This window comes from Lichenostomus cassidix, unplaced genomic scaffold, assembly GCF_008360975.1.
Source record: "Lichenostomus cassidix isolate B80296 unplaced genomic scaffold, HeHo_3.0 HiC_scaffold_43, whole genome shotgun sequence".
Taxonomy (NCBI): domain Eukaryota; kingdom Metazoa; phylum Chordata; class Aves; order Passeriformes; family Meliphagidae; genus Lichenostomus; species Lichenostomus cassidix.
The window spans coordinates 1,349,694-1,368,890 of NW_028147635.1; the positions used below are offsets into that span (position 1 = coordinate 1,349,694).

The following is a 19,197-nucleotide window of genomic DNA, read 5'->3' on the forward strand; positions in this document are numbered from 1 at the left end:
TCCGTTGCTGCTTTTGGGGCGGCTGGCAGTCTTTCGGGGGTCAAAGCAGCACTGATGCATGTTCCTGCCCCTGTGTTTGTCCAGGTGGCCACAGGGAATCAGGAGGCTGTGGAAGCCACCAGCCAGGTGCCTTCCCAACCTGAGTATGTCAGTTTTGCTTAACCCAGAACATCAGCAAGCTATCTTTAGCATCTAGTGGAAACTTAAACCCTTCAAAAGCTGTTGTGGTAGGCCTGAAGAAGTGGCTGAAGGGTTGGGAGAAAACTCACCCCTGTGCTCATGAGTTGGTTTTGCTTAGCCCAGTTTTTGCTAGTGGGTGGAGAGGGGCACAAAAGTGGCTCCTGTGTGTCCTGCGTGAATGTTCTAGAAGTTTTCACCATGTCCAGCAGAGCCAATCTCTGATGGCTCTGAAGATGATGGACATGCTGCTGGCCAAGTCTGGGCCAATTAGAGATGTTGGTTACACCTCTGGGATATCATATTTAAGAAGAAATCAAAACAATGTGAGCAAGCACTACTTTTTAGACAGAGTATGAGGAGGAGGTGAGAATACGTGAGGGAAAACAGCATGGAGACATCAAGGTCAGTGGAGAAGGTGGGGGAAGGAAGTGCTCCAGGCACCGGAGCTGGAAATCCTCTGCTGGCTGTGGTGAGGACCATGGTAAAGCAGGTTGTCCCCCTGCAGCCCATGGGGTCCACGAGGGGTGCAGAGATCCACCCACAGCCCATGGGGAGGTGCTCACGCTAGAGGAGCAGGTGGATGCCTGGAGGAAGCTGTGATCCAGTGGGAGTCCCAGTGCAGGGAAAGGCCTTGTTCCTTGGGATGGAAACAGCCTGGCCTGGGCTCAGAGCTCTGAACCCTGTGGACGAGAACTCATGGGGCAGCAGATTCCAGCAGATGCTGCTCGAGAGATTGGATCCACGGCAAAGAAGTTTGCAGAGGACTGTCTCCAGTGGGAGGGACCCATGGCTAAGTAGAGGACTCCTCTCCCTGAACAGCGGAAGAAATTTTGGTCATGGACTGACCAAAAAAACCCATACCCTGCCCGCCACAACCCCATGCTATTGGTGGGAAAGAGGGAGGGGGGTGAGCAGAGAAACAGTGTATTAAGAGCTTATTTTTAGTTCTCATTTGCCTCCTCTGACTCTGTTTAGGGTTAGGTTACCAATAAATCACTTTGCAACTTTAAGTTCTCAGCCAGTTTTGCCCTTCACTGCATCCTGCCCAACTCATTATCTCAACTCATAACCCCTGTGTGTGTGTGTGTCTGTCTGTTAGGGTTTCTTTTTCCCCCCCTCCCCTCTGCACAGCTGCAGCAGGGGAGAGAAGAGAAAGCAGATTTTGTAGGTGCCTGGCATTTGGCCAGGGTCAAACCACAACACTAGGTCACTGGCAGTGTGGGTCACAAGGGCTCTTCCCAATTTGGGTCCTCTGATGGGGGATGAATACGGAGCAGTTCACAATGCTCTTCCCCCACTCGGGGCACTCGCAGGGCTTCCCTTACCAGTGCGTCCGTTGGTGTTGGGTCAAGTTAGAGCTCTTGGAGAAGCTCTTCCCACACTTGGGACACTCATAGGGTCTCTCCCCTGTGTGGATCCTCTGGTGGCAAATCAGGCTGGAGCTGTGGCTGAAGCTCTTCCCACATTCCCCACACTTGTAGGGTCTCTCCCCTGTGTGGATGCGCCGGTGACTGATGAGGGTGGAGTTCTGCTTGAAGCCTTTCCCGCAGTCAGGGCAGTGGAAGGGCCTCTCCACAGTGTGAATCTGCTGGTGCTTGAGGAGATCTGAGCTGGTCTGAAACCTCTTCCCACACTCGGAACACTCATAGGGCCTCTCCCCTGTGTGGCTCCTCTTGTGACGGATCAGGTCAGAGCTCATGCGGAAGCTCTTCCCACACTCGGGACACTCATAGGGTCTTTCCCCGGTGTGGATACACCGGTGCCTGATGAGGTGGGAGTTGTGCTTGAAGCCTTTCCTGCACTCAGGGCAGCGGAAGGGCCTCTCCTCTGTGTGAATCCTCTGATGACTGAGGAGATCTGAGCTGGTCTGAAACCTCTTGCCACACTTGGGACACTCGTAGGGCCTCTCCCCTGTGTGGATCCCCTTGTGATGGTTTAGGTTGGAGCTCTCGCTGAAGCTCTTCCCACATTCCACACACTCATAGGGCTTCTCCCCTGTGTGGATCCTCTTGTGACAGATCAGGTGGGAGCTCTGGCTGAAGCTCTTCCCACATTCCCCACACTCATAGGGCTTCTCCCCAGTGCGGATCCGATGGTGGACCATAAGCTTGGAGATCGTTCTGAAGCTCTTCCCACATTCCCCACACTCATAGGGCCTCTCCCCTGTGTGGATCCGATGGTGGTCCATAAGCTGGGAGATCCTTCTGAAGCTCTTCCCACATTCCCCACACTCGTAGGGCTTCTCAGTCTCATGAAGTTTCTCAGGAATCTCCAGCTCTGAACTCTGGCTGAAGCTCTTGCCAACTTCCTGGCACAGGGTGGGTCTTTGCTCCTCAGAGCACCCTGGGCTGGGTTTGCAGCCCCTCCTTGTGCAGCATCTCTGGGGCTTATCCTCCCGGTTGGATTCCAGGATCATGGAGCTGCTCAAAATGGCCTCTTCCATGAGGTTCTGCTGCAATGATTTCTCCTCCCTGGTCTCTGCCTTCAGCTCATTGCCTGGGGCAGAAAGGAGAGGATTTGGGATTCACCTCTGTGCCAGAGGGAAGGGGAAGAACATCCCCCCAATCCATCCCCAGCAGAACAGAGTCAGCAGCAGGGTTGTCCTGCAGCCAGGGGCGATGCTGGGCTGGGAGATGGAGGAGAAGAGAGGGGGAAAGGGGCAGTGACTTCCTCCTCACCTGCCTGGCTGTCCCTGGGCATCTTCCTCTTCCTCACAGCCTTCTCCTCCATCCAGCCAAGGTCTGGGAATGGGAAATCCTGGTTGAGGGGAAAACAAGTGTGACTTATTTTACCTTGTGTTTGAAGGTCACCCTTTCCGATTGCATCTCTAGAAGTCATTGGGCATCTGAGGTCCGTAAAATTCTCCAGATCACAACAATTCAGCACCAAAAAACACTCCTAGCAGTTCCCCATCTCTGGTCTGTCCACTTTGGTGTTCTGGGCCTCCCCACTGTCAGGGCTGCAGGGGTCCCATGTATACTGGGGGTCCTCACTCTCCAGCATCCCCACTCTCCTCAGACTGCCGGGGGTCCCAGGAATCCCAGGGGTTCCCCCTCACCAAATTCCCCATTCTGGGGGTCTCCTCTCTCTGGAGTCCTGCTTAGGGAAGCCTGGGGTTTTGGGGGTCCCAGGGATCCTCTCTCCCGTCTCTTTCCAGGCTGCCAGGGCTCTTGGTGGTCCCCCCTCTGGGGATCCCCATTTATCAGAGACTGAAATAGTTCATGCCTCAAACATTGATATAAAGTTTTGCTCATTAGAACAAAAACTGTATAAAGAAGTTACAATCAAAGAAGCCTCCCTGAAGATACCTGACTGGGACTTTGGACTGAAAGTCAAACTGCTGAGATTAGATAAAGGGAAACCTATTGTTCAGTCATCTCAGGCTGAGGGAAAGGAATGCATCCACAAAGGCCAAAGCCACCAGCTGCTCTGAGAATCATCCCTGGCTGAGTTTGGAGTGAGGGCAGAGCACAGCTCACAGAAGCCAGGTTTCTGTGAGCACAGCTCACCTCCAGCCGAGGTGGAGGAGGTTGGGGGTGCATGGTGTAACCTCTGGTCAGAGGCAATAAACACACATCCTCCGTTACACAAACTGTCCAGCTGTGGAACCCCCAACCCCACAAGCCACATCCACGGGACTTTCACGTGAGAGGCAGCTGAGGGGGAGTCACAATCCATCAAAGACCCCCAAATGCTAGGCCTTGCACCACAGGAGTGCACATGATGCAAGCAGAGTCTGCTGCTAGAGACTGCCCCCTGCCCCGGGGGGACAAGCCTGGACATTGCCACCTGGCCTGAGTCCATATTAACCCATGGCATTCTGTGCTTTCGGGGGACCATCACCACCGAGAAGAGCAGCTGGAGAGGATCAATGCAACAGTGTTGGGATCCATGGATGGTGATATTTTCTTTATTCTGTCTCTCTCACCCTCTTTCTGTCCCCCCCACCTCTCTTCCTACTTCTCTTTTCTCTCTTCTTCACTCTCTCTCTCATATTTACTATCAAATAAAACTCATACTATTGACTGGCATATGGTCTCGTTTGCACCTTAATTCAGGCAGAGGTATTTCCAAAGAACCTTAATATTTGGATCACAACACCAGGTCTGCCTGTTAAAGTGAATGGGGAGTTTAGGGCATCTGGTCTACCCTGTATAAACCAGTATAAAACAGTAAATACCAGTTTAAATCTGGAAAAACACCTGGGTGGGTGACACCCCCTGCCAGTAGAACTAGTAGAAACCAGTATAGACCAGTTCAAAGAAGTATAAACCAGTATGAACCACTATAGCCACAGCAAATCCCAGTTCCCTCCCAGGGACTTCCCAGTCCATTCCAGTAACCTCCCAGTCCACTCCCATTGCTCCCAGTGCACACCAGTAATTGCCCAGTAAGATCCCAGTTCCAAGGATTTTAGTTACTGGGAATTGGTTTGTGGATACTGGGAAGGAACTGGGATGTCCTGGGAAGTTATTCATTGGCATTGGGAGGATACTGGGAATGGACTGGGATGGACTGGGAAATTACTAGGCAGTTACTGGCTGGCACTGGGAGGGACTGGCAAGTTACTGGTGGGCACTGGGGGAGAACTGGGATGGGATTGGAATAAACTGGGATGGACTGGGAAGTTCCTGGGCAGTTACTGGTGGGCACTGGGAGCCACTGGGACGAACTGGGGGGGTGCTGGGGGATACTGGGAGCACTGGGATGTTACTTGGAGACACTGGGAGGGACTGGTGGCAACTGGGATGTACTGGGAAATGGTTTGTGAGCACTGGAAGGGACTGGGATGACACTGGGGTATACTGGGAGGTTACTGGAAAGGCACTGGTGGCAACTGGGATGGACTGGGAAGGGGTTTGAGGGCACTGGGAGGGACTGGGATGGAGTGGGAAGTTACTGGTGGGCACTGGGAACCACTGGGAGAGAACTGGGATGGACTGGGAGCACTGGGGTGAACTGGGAAGGGATTTGTGAGGACTGGGAGGAACCTGGATGCACTGGGAGGGAACTGGGATAAACTGGGAGGGGGTTAGGAAAAACTGGGAGCACTGGGAAGTTACTGGGCAGTTACTGGTGGGTACTGAGAAGGACTGGGACAAACTGGGAGAGACTGTGAGGGACTGGGAGGGGATTGGGACAAACTGGGATAAACTGGGAGAGACTGGGAAAGAACTGGGAACTTACTGGGCAGTTACTGGTCAGCACTGGGAGCTACTGTGAGTGGACTGGGATGTACTGGGAGGGAACTGGGATGTGACTGGGAGGGGATTGGGATAAACTGGGAGTACTGGGAAGTTAGTGGGCAGTTACTGGTTGGCACTGGGAGGCATTGGGATGAACTGGGATGTACTGGGAGGAGATTGAGAGGGACTGGGATAAACTGGGAGGGACTGGGATGGACTGGAAGGGAACTGGGAAGTTACTGGGCAGTTACTGGTGGGCACTGAGAGCAGACTGGGAGGTTACTGGGAGCACTGGGATGTGACTGGGAGGGCACTGGTCGCAACTGGGATGTACTGGGAAAGGGTTTGAGAGCACTGGGAGGGACTGGGAAGTTACTGGGAGGGACTGGGAAGTTACTGTGAATGGGGAATTTAGGGCATCAGGTCTACCCAGTATAAACCAGTAAATCCCAGTTTAAATCAGGAAAAGCACTTGGGTGAGTGGCACCCACTGCTGTGCAGGGAAATCCCAGTTTAAACCAGTAGAAAACCAGTGTAGACCAGTTCAAACCAGTATAAACCAGTATGAACCACTATAGCCACAGCAAATCCCAGTTCCCTCCCAGTATAAACCAGTAAGCCTCCCAGGGACTTCCCAGTCCATCCCAGTGACTCCCACTGACCTCCCAGTATGGCCCAGTGACCCTCCCAGTTCAAACCAGTAACTCCCAGTCCCTCCCAGTACCAAACCAGTTCCCTCCCAGTATAAACCAGTAACCCCAAATCCCCATTTTTCTTTTCCCTCCATTTAAACCCCATTAACTCCCTCCCAGTCCCTCCCAGTTTGTCCCAGTCCATTCCCAGTATGTCCCACTATATCCCAGTCCATCCCAGTCCCTCCCAGTATATCCCAGTACCCCCAGTAAGGTGCCCATGGCCTCCCAGTAGTGCCTCAGTTTCTCCTTGCGCTGTCAGCACCACGCAGCATCAGGGGGGTGGAGCTTGAGCTGGCTGTGCTGGGAGAGGAACTGGGATGGACTGGGAGCACTGGGAGGGACTGGGAGCACTGGGAGGGGATTGGGGAAAACTGGGAGGGACTGGGAGGGGATTGGGATAAACTGGGAGGACTGGAAAGTTACTGGGCAGTTACTGGTAGGCACTGGGAGGGGATTGGGATAAACTGGGAGGGAACTGGGACAGACTGGGAAAGACTGGGAGATTACTGGTTGGCACTGGGAGATTACTGGGATGGACTGGAAGGTTACTGGGATGGAACTGGGAACTTACTGGGCAGTTACTGGTGTGCACTGGGAGTGAACTGGGAGGTTACTGGGATGGACTGGGAGGGACTGGGAATTGGTTTGTGGGTTCTGAGAAGGAACTGGGATGTCCTGGGAAGTTACTGGTTGGCACTGGGACGATACTGGGAATGGACTGGGATGTACTGGGAGGGACTGGGAAATTACTAGGCAGTTACTGGCTGGCACTGGGAGGGACTGGCAAGTTACTGGTGGGCACTGGGGGAGAACTGGGATGGGATTGGAATAAACTGGGATGGACTGGGAAGTTCCTGGGCAGTTACTGGTGGGCACTGGGAGCCACTGGGACGAACTGGGAGGGTGCTGGGGGATACTGGGAGCACTGGGATGTTACTTGGACACTGGGAGGGGCTGGTGGCAACTGGGATGTACTGGGAAATGGTTTGTGGGCACTGGAAGGGACTGGGAGGGGACTGGGATGACACTGAGATATACTGGGAGGTTACTGGAAAGGCACTGGTGGCAACTGGGATGGACTGGGAAGGGGTTTGAGGGCACTGGGAGGGACTGGGATGGATTGGGAAGTTACTGGTGGGCACTGGGGGTTCACTGGGAACCACTGGGAGGGAACTGGGATGGACTGGGAGCACTGGGGTGAACTGGGAAGGGATTTGTGAGGACTGGGAGGAACTGGGATGCACTGGGAGGGAACTGGGATAAACTGGGAGGGGATTGGAATAAACTGGGAGCACTGGGAAGTTACTGGGCAGTTACTGGTTGGCACTGAGAAGGATTGGGATAAACTGGGAGAGACTGGGAGGGGATTGGGACAAACTGGGATAAACTGGGAGAGACTGGGAAAGAACTGGGAACTTACTGGGCAGTTACTGGTCGGCACTGGGAGCTACTGTGAGTGGACTGGGATGTACTGGGAGGGAACTGGGATGTGACTGGGAGGGGATTGGGATAAACTGGGAGTACTGGGAAGTTACTGGGCAGTTACTGGTGGGCACTGGGAGGCATTGGGATGAACTGGGATGTACTTGGAGGAGATTGAGAGGGACTGGGAAGGAACTGGGAGGGGACTGGGATAAATTGGGAGGGACTGGGATGGACTGGAAGGGAACTGGGAAGTTACTGGGCAGTTACTGGTGGGCACTGGGAGCTACTGGGAGTAGACTGGGAGGTTACTGGGAGCACTGGGATGCGACTGGAAGGGCACTGGTGGCAACTGGGATGTACTGGGAAATGGTTTGTGGGAACTGGGAGGGGATTGGGATAAACTGGGAGGGACTGGGCAGTTAGTGGTGTGCACTGGGAGGACACTGGGAAGGTCTGGGATGTTACTGGGATGTGACTGGGAGGGACTGGGAAGCATTGGGATGGACTGGGAAGGACTGGGAGGTTACTGGGATGTGACTGGGAAGGATTGGGAATTGGTTTGTGGGCATTGGGGGCACTGGGAAGGAACTGGGATGTCCTGGGAAGTTACTGGTCAGCACTGGGGGATATTGGGAAGGACTCAGAGGTTACTGGGATGGACTGGGAGGGACTGGGCAGTTACTGGTGGGCACTGGGAGCTACTGGGAGTGGACTGGGATGTACTGGGAGGGGGCTGGGATACACTAGGAGGGACTGGGAAGTTACTGGGAGGTGACAGATGATACTGGGATATACTGGGAGGTTACTGGAAGGGCACTGGGATATACTGGGAAGTTACTGGGAGGGTACTGGTAGCAACTGGGATGTACTGGGAAGAGGTTTGGAGGCACTGGGAGGGACTGGGAAGTTACTGAGAGGGCACTAGGGGCTTACTGGGAGCACTGGGATGCACTGGGAGGTCACTGGGATGCACTGGGAGGTCACTGGGATGCACTGGGAGGTCACTGGGATGCACTGGGATGCACTGGGAGCTCACTGGGATGCACTGGGAGATAACTGGGATGAACTGGGATGCACTGGGAGCTCACTGGGATGCACTGGGAGCTCACTGGGATGCACTGGGAGCTCACTGGGATGCACTGGGAGCACTGGGAGGTGGGGGGGATGTCCCAGGCCCGGCCTGTTCCATTCCCGCCGATGGGGGGGAGCAGCCATTCCCTCACCATTTCCTCTGCCGGGCGCGGGGCGATCCGGGACCTGCGGGCGGCACGGCGGCTCAGGGCGATCCCGGCCCCTCCCGGGGCTCTCCCGGGGCTCTCCCGGGGCTCTCCCGGCCCATCCCGGTCCCGCTGCGATCCCCCCGCCCCTCCCAATCCCGGGACTCACCGGAGCGGCGGCGGCTGAGGGCGGCGCGCGGAATGCCGGGAATGGCGCCGCCGCTGTGCTTTACGGCGGTGTGGCGGGAGGGGTTGCGACGCGGCGGCGCCGCGCTTTACGGCGGCGTGGCGGGAGCTGTCAGCGGGGTGATCGGGAAGGGAAAACATCTGGAAAACACCTGGAAAACACCTGGAAACGCCCGGGAAAAGCGGATTTCGACCGATTTCGATAAAGCCAAGGGATGGAGACGAAACACCAGAGGATCCAAGGGGCCATTCATGGGGGAATTTTGATTTTTTTTCCTCTAAATTAGTTTTTTTCTCCTGGAAATTCGGTTTTTTTCTCCTGGCAATTTGATTTCCTTTGAAATTTTCTTGTTTCTCCCGGGAATTTTTGGCTGTTCCATTTAAACTAATGGAACTAATTTTTTGACAATAATTTGAACTAATTTTAACTAATTGTAACTAATTTTTTGACAATGCCATTTAAACTAATGCAACTCAAATTCATACAATAAAATACAGTTTAACACAATACAAGTTTAAATTCATACCATTTAAAACTAATGCAAGTAAAGACAAATGAATGCAACCTGAATTCTTTAAATTCATACAATTTAAAGTTATTGCAATTAAATAATATTTAATGCCACTTAAATTTAAACTAACACAAGTTAAATGTATACAGTTAAATACAATCGAATCCCAAATCGTGGGAAATCGTGGGATGGCCAAATAATGGGAAATCCTGGCAAATCATGGATTGAACAAATCATGGGAAATTACAGATTGGTCAAATCGTGGGAAATCATGGGAAATCGTGGGAAACTGTGGATTGACCAAATCATAGGAAATCATGGGAAATCAAGAATTGACCAAATAAAGGGAAATCCTGGGAAATCAGGGATTGGTCAAATTGTGGGAAATCATGGAATGGCCAAATATTGGGAAATCATGAAAAATCATGAATTGGCAAAATCATGGATTGGCCAAATCGTGGGAAATCATGGGAAATCCTGGATTGGCCAAATCATGGGAAATAATGGATTGCCAGGCTTCTGGCAACAGATCAGGGTAGCTAGCACCCCAAGACTCGGTCCCTTGGTGGACCAATATTTGGCCAATTAGTCTAATATGATTTAAAATACCATTTATTAGAGGCAGAAAATAACAAATATACAAACCTAGAACAGATTGACATACATACACAAAAAAAGGCTTAATTGCAAAACTATAACAGCTAAAATGCAATTATGGGGTAAATGCTTGCAAAAACTATGAAAATAGCTAAAATGCAAGTTAAGAAAGGTACCTATAAGCTAGGCTGAATAATACAATTTAGGAAACCAATGATCTTAACAAAATCTCAAACCTTGACACCTTGGAAGAAAACCAGAAGGAAAAAAACCCCAAAGATCACTCACTGTTTTCCACAGGGACACAACAGTTCAGAGCCTGCAATATTTCTTTCTCTTGAGGAAGAAAATGCTTCTGAGAACTGGCATGGGTGAGTTTACAGAATGATATATATATATATATCTGCTCATTAACCAAGTATTAATACCATTATGATCTATGTATCTACTCACTGCTGAAACAGGTATTTACCTTTCCACATTCAGAATAATCCAGACAAGGCCACATCTGGCCTTGTATGGGGCTGAAGGATCCAAAACAACTCCCTTGGTTCCTCCTTGAGGAACCTTGAGGTTTTTCTCCTTGAGGTTTTTTACCCCTCCTCTCTCAAGGGGAGAAAACCAAGAGGAGAGTGAAGTCAGATGTCCCCACACTACAAGTTCCGTCAGGTTGGTCGTTCAGCACTATCACAGCCAGGCTGCTCTCACAGTGCACTCGGAAGCCTCGTGGCCAGCAAAGGTGGAGGCACTGCAGCATTTCCCAGGTACAGCCGTGGCTCTGCAGGGCTTTGCTGGGACAGCTTCCCCCAGCTGATGTGCAGGTCTGGATGAGGGGAAAGGATTTGGGTATCTGGTGATGTCTTCCTTCATCACTAGAGGCAACCTCATGTAGTAATGATGAGGTGCATTGCTTACCTTATCCATTTCTGATTTTTTTTTCATTTTTGCATCATAGTAAATGACATTATTACCTCAGCTGGTTTCTGCATCTGTGTCTCCCACCCACCATCATATCAAATGCACTGCCAGGTGAGCACAACACCTCAGAGTCTTCCCACCTTTTCTTTTGAAAGAGGAGAAAATCGCTGATGTGCACAAAAAGAAACAACCCTTCTCACACCTCCCTCCTGGGGTTCCCTGCAGCATGACCCAGGCAGGGGCTGCTGCTCCTGTCTGAAACCTCCCCTGCTGCCTCTCTGCCAGCCCATCTCTGAGAGAACACTCCCCATGGCCACCTCCTCAAACAAAATTGCCACTTTCCAACTTCCTCTTCTGCAGGCAGGTGAGAAAAGTATCCACTCCCAGCTCCTTGCTCCTAGAGGAAAACAAATGTTTTCAGCAGCAACAACCCTGAAATATCAACCTCCTTCCTTAACCTGGACACTGGGAGCTCACACAAAGAGGCCTTTTGTCCAAGGATATCCACAGAAGACCCTGAGGATGGAGCAGTTTGAAACACAACTCCTTCCAAGTCTAAACCTTCCTTGATCAAATGGATGCACACAAACCTACCCCAAATGGAAAGCAGGGCAGAAAGAGAAACTCCTCTCTCACAACAGCAAACTCTGGGCTTCCTTCTGTTCCAGCTGGAGAGGGAAGGCCATGGGATACTCCTGAGTTTGGGAAGGAATCCTGGGAAATGGCCAGATTTGGGAGGGCAGCAGAGGGAAGTTCACCAAAGAGAAGGAAAAGATTCTCTCGAAGCAAAACATTTTGGCAATATTTGTGGAGTGAAAAAAAAGTATATATTTGAAGTGTTTGAAAAAGTTCCCAGATGGAAATTTCTGCCCTCACAGAACAATCCCTCAGCCTCCTTGGTCTCTCAGGAAGCTCATGAATGAACCTGCAAGGCTTGGATATACATCACTGGTGTCTATCTGCCAGAGCAAAACAGCTGCCCAACAAGACTTCAAGTGAGCACAGGACAAACCTTCCCCCTCCACCTCCCAGCACCAACCCAGAGGAGTCTCTTTCCATTGCAAGATGTACTCTGTGAGCAGTCTGCATTGACTAGACTTGGCTGCAGGAGGGGTTTTCACTGTTACTCTCCCCAGATGGGGGAAGACAGGAAGACAAGAAATTATTCCTGAGGAAAGAAAAAGGCAAAGCCTCTTGTGGAGACATCAGCGTGAGCTGACTCCAACTGGAAGCCATTCATCCCTTGGCTAAAGCAACATCCATCCTAGGGGCAGCAGTTCAGCTTTGATGAGCATGCTGACAAAACTGCTGCCCCTTGCTGACAGGCAGGGATGAGGAGAAAGAACATGCCAGCTGGATGAAAAAAGAGGCAAAAAGGATGTCTTCAAGTGTCTCCTCTTCATCCTTTCGGCAGGCAAGACAGAGCAATGTCCTTTCCTTCTGTCACCACAGGTGACCCGGGGATGAGATGCAGCGCGGGGAGAGAGGTCGCCACTGCTGCCAGCAGCCTCGCAAGGGGCTTTGCCCGCCCCGCCGAGCCCGGCCAGCGCCCCGGGAGCGAAACGGCCGCGCTGTGCCCGCGCTGTGCCCGCGCTGTGCCTCTCTGGCTCGTGTCGCTCGTCGCTCGTCCCCGCCAAGTCCTGCCCGCGCCGCGGCCGTTGCGCTGAGGCGTTGTTGCCCCAGTCGGTGAGCGGCGCCGCCATGCAGCAGCCCCCTCTGCCCTCGGGGCTCAGCGCCCGCACCTTCCCCGCCAAGCTGTGGCACCTGGTGAACAGCCCCCGCGTCCGCTCCGTGCGCTGGGACAGCCTGGCCCGGGGGCTGCTCGTCGAGCGCTCGCTCTTCGAGCGGGAGCTGCTCAGCCCGGCCGGCGCCCGCGGGCTGGGCGGCGAGGGGGCGGCGGCGGCCCCGGGCACCTTCAAAGCCACGCACTTCAGCAGCTTCGTGCGACAGCTCCACCTGTACGGCTTCCACAAGGTGGCGAGCGAGGGCGGCAGCTGGCTCCACTTCAGGAATCCAATCTTTCGCCGCGACCGCCCCGACCTCCTGCTCCGGAGCAAGGCCAGCCGAGGAGGTGCGCCAAGGAGGTGCAGCAAGGAGGTGCGCAGCCGCCAGCGCAGCCGCTTGCAGCAGCTCCGCGGGGCCGGTAAGCCGGGCTGGCAGCGAGGGTGGCGCGGGCTTTGGCCGTGGGCACTGCCCGTGCTGGGGCTGCTCAGCGCAGCTGCCCCGGCTGGCCCAGGGGCTGTCTGTGCTTGGGCAAGGCAGCCGTGCCGTGCCGTGCCGTGCCGTGCCGTGCCGTGCCGTGCCGTGCCGTGCCGTGCCGTGCCGCCGTGCCCCCGGGCTGCCGGGGGCTGCGGGACAGTCCCGCCGGGGCTGCGCTCACAGCAGCCTGGCCCGCTCGGCCTGCAGCTGGCCCAGCCCCGCGCCGTGGCTGCCGCTGCTCCTTGCCCGGCCACGGGCACGCTTGGGGAGCTCTCCGTGAGTGCGTGTGAGTGCCGAGGGCTCGATGGTGGCCAGGCCCAGCTGCAGGGAGCCTCCTGTCCCTTTGGAGCAGAGGGGGAAAGACCTGGCAGTTAGGATTCTGGCAGTTGCCTCCATTGCTACTCAGCTCCCTCATGCCAGGACCTCAGAGCTGCCTCACCTGAGGATGCAGAGCTGCCTCCAGGCCCTTCCAGGCGACGATGTGCAGGTGCTGAAGACTCTGAGGCCTCCCCACTGCCTGCCAAGAAATTGGTTCCCACCTCTGGAGTTCTGGGGGATTCATCAGAGGAATCACTCAGACGCAAATTCCAGCTGAAGCGTCTCAGCATTCCACTGGTCCGTATGGACCTAAAACGCCACCCTGAGCTCATGGTTCGCCTGGTTCGCATTGACCATCCGAGCGTTTCCAGGGCCCTTCCAGAGAGCAGCAGCTGCACATCATCAGAGCAGCACCTGCCAGCCTACAGCCCATCAGGTAGGGAAAGAACTTCTACCCTTGCTTTTCCAACAGCTCCTGCCAAGTGACTGTTTGAAGTATTTTTTGGCAGTGCTCTGTCATGGGTAGATGTCAAGTGAGAATCAGGCAGAAAAGTGTCAAGTTGACTGGGAAAAGGAACCTTGAATGCAAAAGAATTCTCGGTCTGCTTTTCCTGACATTTCTTCTGATTTGGTTTGTCTCCTGGGCATTTTCCAGACAGCCTTTCTGCTGAGGTGCAAGTGTAAGGCAAAAAATCGTGGCTGACAAGTGGTCGGTGTTAGGTGAGCTCCCCTCTGTCTTTGAATGAAGCCAAACTGGGATGGTGATAGAATATCACAGATTTTTAAGACTGTGTGTTGTGCCCATCAGGCCATGCCATTTCAATGAGCTCTGTGTGTCTGCAGAACAATTGCACCTGCAGAATATGGCCTGAGCCACATGGTTGCTTTTTAGCATAAATATCACAGGTGAATTTCAGTGTTTGCCTGAAGATCTGGTCTTGTCCAGGGTGAATCCACTCTGTGGATGAGATGTGAATCTCAAGTGTTGGGATGAGAAACTCAAGCAGCCAACTCCAAAAGCTAATGGGCATGTAGGAAAGGTTGTGATTATGAAGTTTTTGTGTCCCTTTGGAGCAGAGGGGAAATGACCTGGTTGTTGGGTTTCTTGACTGTCCCTGCCAAGGAACTGCCAGGGGACAGTTTTGCCAGGTGGTTAAACGAATAGGTGAGACCTAAATAGACAAACAGGGAGTTGGTTGTTGCAAAGCCCCAGAACATGTGGAGATTTTTTTCTTCCTCACCGTACTTGGGAGGATCTGAGTTTTGCTCTTTGCTGAGAAAAGTACAGTTGTTGCCAAGGGAAATGTAGGCAAGGAGCAATAGTGACTCAATCTTCTGTTTCTTCCTTTCTTCTTCCCTCACTGCTACTCAGCTCCCTCATGCCAAGACCTCAGTGCTGCCTCACCTGAGGATGCAGAGCTGTCTCCAGGCCCTTCCAGCACAAGTGCAGCTGATCAAGACTCTGAGGCTTCCCCAGAGCCTCCCAAGAAAGTGTTTGCCACCTCTGGAGTTCTTGGGGAATCATTGGAGGAACCAGTAGCAGGCAAATTTAAATGCCAGCATGAGCTCATCATTCCACCAATTGCCATAGACCATCTGAGCTCTTCCAGGGCCCTTCCAGAGAGCAGCAGCTGCACATTTTCAGAGCAGCACCTGCCAACCTACAGACCATCAGGTAGGGAAAGAACTTCTACCCTTGATTTTCCAACAGCTCCTGCCAAGTGACTGTTTGAAGTATTTTTCTGCAGTGCTCTGTCATGGGTAGATGTCAAGTGAGAATCAGACAGAAATTGTCGAGTTGACCAGGAAGGGGGACCTTGAGAACAAAAACAATCTCTGTCTGGTTTTCCTGTCCTTCCTCCAGATTTGGAGGATTTTCTGGGGGTTTTCCAAACAGTCTCTGTGTAGGGGAGAAAGACTGAGGCAAAAAACATTTGCCCTCAACTGCTCAGTGTCTGGTGAGCTCCCCTGTTTTCTTGAATGAAGCCAAACTAGGACGCTGATAGGATAGTGCAGAGTTTCAAGATTGTCTCTCCTGCAAAGAAGTTGATTACATTTCAGTGAGCTCTGTGTGTCAGCAGAAGAGTTGCAACTGCAGAATACGGCCACAGCCACAAGGTTGCTTTTCTGCAGTACAATCCCAGTTTAATTTTAGTCTGCATGTCTGCAGATCTGGGCTCTTCCAAGCGGGATCTACTTTCTTTGTTCAGCAAAACTCCAAAGCAGCCAATTCCACAAGCTGATGGGGAGATGGAAAAGGCTGTGATTACAAAGTATTAGTGTGTGTGTGTGTAGATCAGTTTTACAGTCCATACTTTACCAGACATACCCATCAATGAGAATAAATACTTTTTAAGAGGAAGAAATCAGTCTTCCAATCCCCTGGGAAGTTGGAATACATTTCTTACACTGAGTTTGCTGTGTGCTTCCTGTGGTGTTTGATCCAAGGCAGCAGTAGAGCTCTGTGTGCCAAGCTCTGTTCTGGAGCCTGACCCAAGTGTTTGGATTCTTGCAGCCACAGTGGGCAGTTCAGCCCCCGATGCTCCGGCTGGCAGTGCTGGTTGTGCAGCATGGACAGCCTCCAGCTGGCCATGGAATGAGCCTGGGGAAGAGGAATTGCCACCACTGACTCTGGACCTGGTGCTTGAGACGCTGGAGGAGATGATTTCCCGCTCCCCACCTGAAAGGTCTCCCTTTGCTCAGGTAACTGCATTGGAAAGAGATGAAAAGGGCTGGACTGAGAGCTTTTGAAAGTTGTTGCATGGCTGAGAAGGAAAGGCTTCTTGAATTGAGCTGTGAATGGCCAGGGAAGGATTTGCTTGGTAAAGCAAGATTTGCAAAGGAAGAGGGAAGGAAAAGGGGGCTCATCCTTAGTGAGGACGAGAGGTGTTGGCCAAGTTTGGATGCTCCTTTCTCCTTTTCCTGGGAAGAATCCCTAGTGCAGGGGCATCATTCCTGGTGATGCTTTGTAGGTTCTAACAAGCTTAGCTTGATGTGAAACAGGAGAAGAGTGTTTGGAGAATTGCCCCTGAAGGCAAAGTGTCCCACCCAGGGAGGGGCATGTGAGAGGAGCCTCTGTTAGAGCACCAGCTGTGGGCTCTGCCTCCTTTTGGCTGGAAGGCCAAGGCAGAGCAAGGGCTGGGCTGCAGCTGCTGCTGCTGTGTGAGCCCTGCTGTGTGTGTAGGCACTGCCAGAGCCGTGTGAGGGGATGTGCTGCAGCTGCAGCTTTCTGGTCCTCTCTGTAGCCTGCAGGCACATATGTATCTCGGAAAACCTCAGCAAAGTGGCAAACTGGCAAACTGGGCAGTCTTGGTCTCTGTGTTCCAGAGCTTTGTCATGTTCTTCTTGGACATCTCTGTGGGAAGACGTGTGTGTTCCCATCCAGTCCTGGCAAAGCTGCAGCCTGGATGAGGCTGTTGTGCTCAGGGCTGTGGAGGGAGGAGCACATCCCTGTGCCAGGAGCTGGCAGGACTGCTTCCTTAGTGCCCACGTCATGTGTTCAGTGTCACCCCACGTTCAACCTTGTCAGCTTTGGCAGCTTCTGGACTGGGTTTGAGAAGTCACTCTTCTCCACTGCCTTTAGGGGCCAGACCTCCTTGTTAGGAGCAAGAGATGAAAGTGAGTGAGCCCTGGAGCCTTTAGGGAGCAGATGTGTTGGTTCTGAGGCCCTGTGAGTTGTGAATTGGAGGGAAGGACAATGTTGGTGCTGCACATGAAATGGTTAAGGACTCCTTGAAGCCCAGGGCCTTCTGCTGTGTTGAAGTGCAATTCAATCAGGGACCATTAGTCCTTGTGTTTGACAGATTCCCTCTTTGACTTAGGAATCCACTTTCTCTTAACTCTTGCCTCTTTCCAGACATGCCTGAAATGTTCAGTGTCTGTATTGGCACAGGCATTTTTGCATATTGTTATACAGATTTGCCAAAGGATTTCTCTATTTCATTTAATATGCACACCTGTAGCCTCCTCTAGATTTACTGTTGAGGGGAGGCATATTCAAGGCAGGGAATGGGATTTTTTGGAATTGTCCATGTTGTATTGCCAAGTGTGATGACCTCTTGTCTTCTGTAAACTCACCCAAGCCAGTTCTCAGAAGCATTTTCTTCCTCAAGAGAAAGAAATATTGCAGGCTCTGAACTACTGTGTCCCTGCAGAAAACAGTGAGTGATCTTTGGGTTTTCTTTCTTTCTGGTTTTCTTTTAAGGGGAACACTGGTGTCGCCCCTGAGTCTTCAGGAGGGGAGCCTGAGAACATGGCTGCAGCAGAGAGAGCTTTGCCTGGCACTGTGAGCCATGGGAACAGTTCCCTGGAGCCCGAGGAGCTTGGTAAGGAGAGAGCCCACATTGGTTGAGAAAGGTCTGAGATGGCTGCTGTGAGCCTGCCTGTGGCAGGAAGGGAGATCAGAGGAGTTGAGTTCTTGTCTGCAGGCTTGGTGCTTCCTGGTGCCTTGAGTTCCAGCAGGGCACTGGCACAGCCTCCCCGGTGGAGCCCTGCCCTCCACGCTTCTCTGGCAGCACTGACCCTGAGTCCTGTGGTGTGGCAAGAGAGCAGTGAACAAAGCTGACCTTCTGGCACTTGTGTCACCAAGCTGAGTGTCCCAGTTTCCAGCTGAAGTGTGTGGATAGGTTTGCTGCAGGGTGGCAGTGCTCTGGAGGCAATGCTGAGTGACTCTTGAAGTAACTGTGGAATATGTCAGCAAAATGTCAGAGTAGAAGGCTGAGCTTTGTGTCTGAAAGCATTAAATCTCTGTAGTAGCAGTCTGCTGATTGCTGTAGTGAGACACATTAAAAATACAGGTGGTAGAACCTCTGAGGCCAGACAAATCACAGAACACAAATGCAGTAGCTAAAAGCAAAATTTAATTTCCTCAGATTAGTGAGAACTAATAAGAGAGAGAGAGCACTTTGGATCTGCATTCTCAAGCAAGGCTGGTACAGCCTGCAGGCCTCGTAGGGAGCTCTTTCTCTGCCAGCTCTTCATCCCAGAGCTGCTGGTTGAGTTGGAGGAGCTGTTGCTCACTGCAGAGGGCACTTTTTAGATGCCAGGGACCAGTGCTGGTTTGTAACTCAGCTCACATCACCCGTCAGCTTCAGCCATTTCAGTGAGGACTGAGGTGTCTCTGTGAGCACAGAGAAAGACCAAGGCTGGGTTCTTTGTGTGAGCTGGGACTGTGTGTGTTTCAAGCTCTCCTGGGTGCCATTTTCACTGCGGGTGCTGCAGCTTTATTGGGATACTCCAAAACTTGTGAAGTTCTGAAAACTTGGAAGGATCCCTCTTCTGTAAAGAGGAGGCCTCTAATTCCCATGTGAGAGTCTGCCTTTCAGGCAATCTTTTACAATCTTTGACAGAACTACAATTCCTTCCAAAGGGAAATATTCATGAAGGCAAGATATTGACTCAGTGTTCTCTTTGTTTCCCAGACATCCATCTGATCTACCTCGCCAGGAGGGCTGCCCTGCGTGGGACACGGAGACCAAGGGAGAGCCAGTGAAGATCAGACAGGTGGGATCCCTCTGTATATATTATGTTTCTAGATTTTTACAATTACATTTTTATACCTATGTAGATTTATTTCTAGAATTATAAAGTTGTGTTTATATGTGCTTACAGTTAAAAATCTGTATAGTTTGATTTAGATCCATTTACATAAATATAGTTATAGCTGTGATTGAATTTATATATCTGTAGTTAGATTTATAGATTTTCATAGATACATTTATATGTAATTAGAGTAAGTTTTATATGCATATAGTTAAATTAAGGA

At 52.0% G+C, this 19,197-nt stretch overlaps 2 protein-coding genes and 2 long non-coding RNA genes across 4 annotated transcripts in view; 3 read left to right on the forward strand and 1 right to left on the reverse strand.

Annotated features, from left to right (window-relative positions):
- LOC146421086 (uncharacterized) overlaps window positions 1-19,197 on the forward strand; it is a 453,431-nt gene that overhangs the window by 400,397 nt on the left and 33,837 nt on the right. The window lies entirely within an intron of this gene.
- On the reverse strand, window positions 906-8,866 carry LOC146421103 (uncharacterized). The gene is made up of 4 exons (XM_085047586.1): window positions 8,710-8,866; window positions 6,263-6,361; window positions 2,859-2,937; window positions 906-2,676 (listed from the first exon to the last, which is right to left on the reverse strand). Exons 2-4 carry the CDS (start codon window positions 6,278-6,280, stop codon window positions 1,502-1,504), a joined length of 1,272 nt encoding a protein of 423 aa, XP_084903712.1. The 5' UTR covers window positions 6,281-6,361; window positions 8,710-8,866; the 3' UTR covers window positions 906-1,501.
- Window positions 12,569-12,962, forward strand: LOC146421104 (heat shock factor protein 5-like; the record flags this gene model as incomplete). The annotated part of the gene is made up of 1 exon (XM_085047659.1): window positions 12,569-12,962. A coding segment is annotated over exon 1 (345 nt), but the record flags the coding sequence as incomplete, so codon positions are not given.
- On the forward strand, window positions 12,967-15,091 carry LOC146421105 (uncharacterized). The gene is made up of 3 exons (XR_014848811.1): window positions 12,967-13,059; window positions 13,522-13,869; window positions 14,806-15,091. It is a non-coding gene; the product is annotated as an uncharacterized LOC146421105 (long non-coding RNA).

Coding starts and splice junctions, on each gene's coding strand:
- LOC146421103 (XM_085047586.1), bottom strand. Junction 2,677..2,858: donor GCCCAGGGACAGCCAGGCAG/GTGAGGAGGAAG, acceptor TTTCTGCCCCAG/GCAATGAGCTGAAGGCAGAG.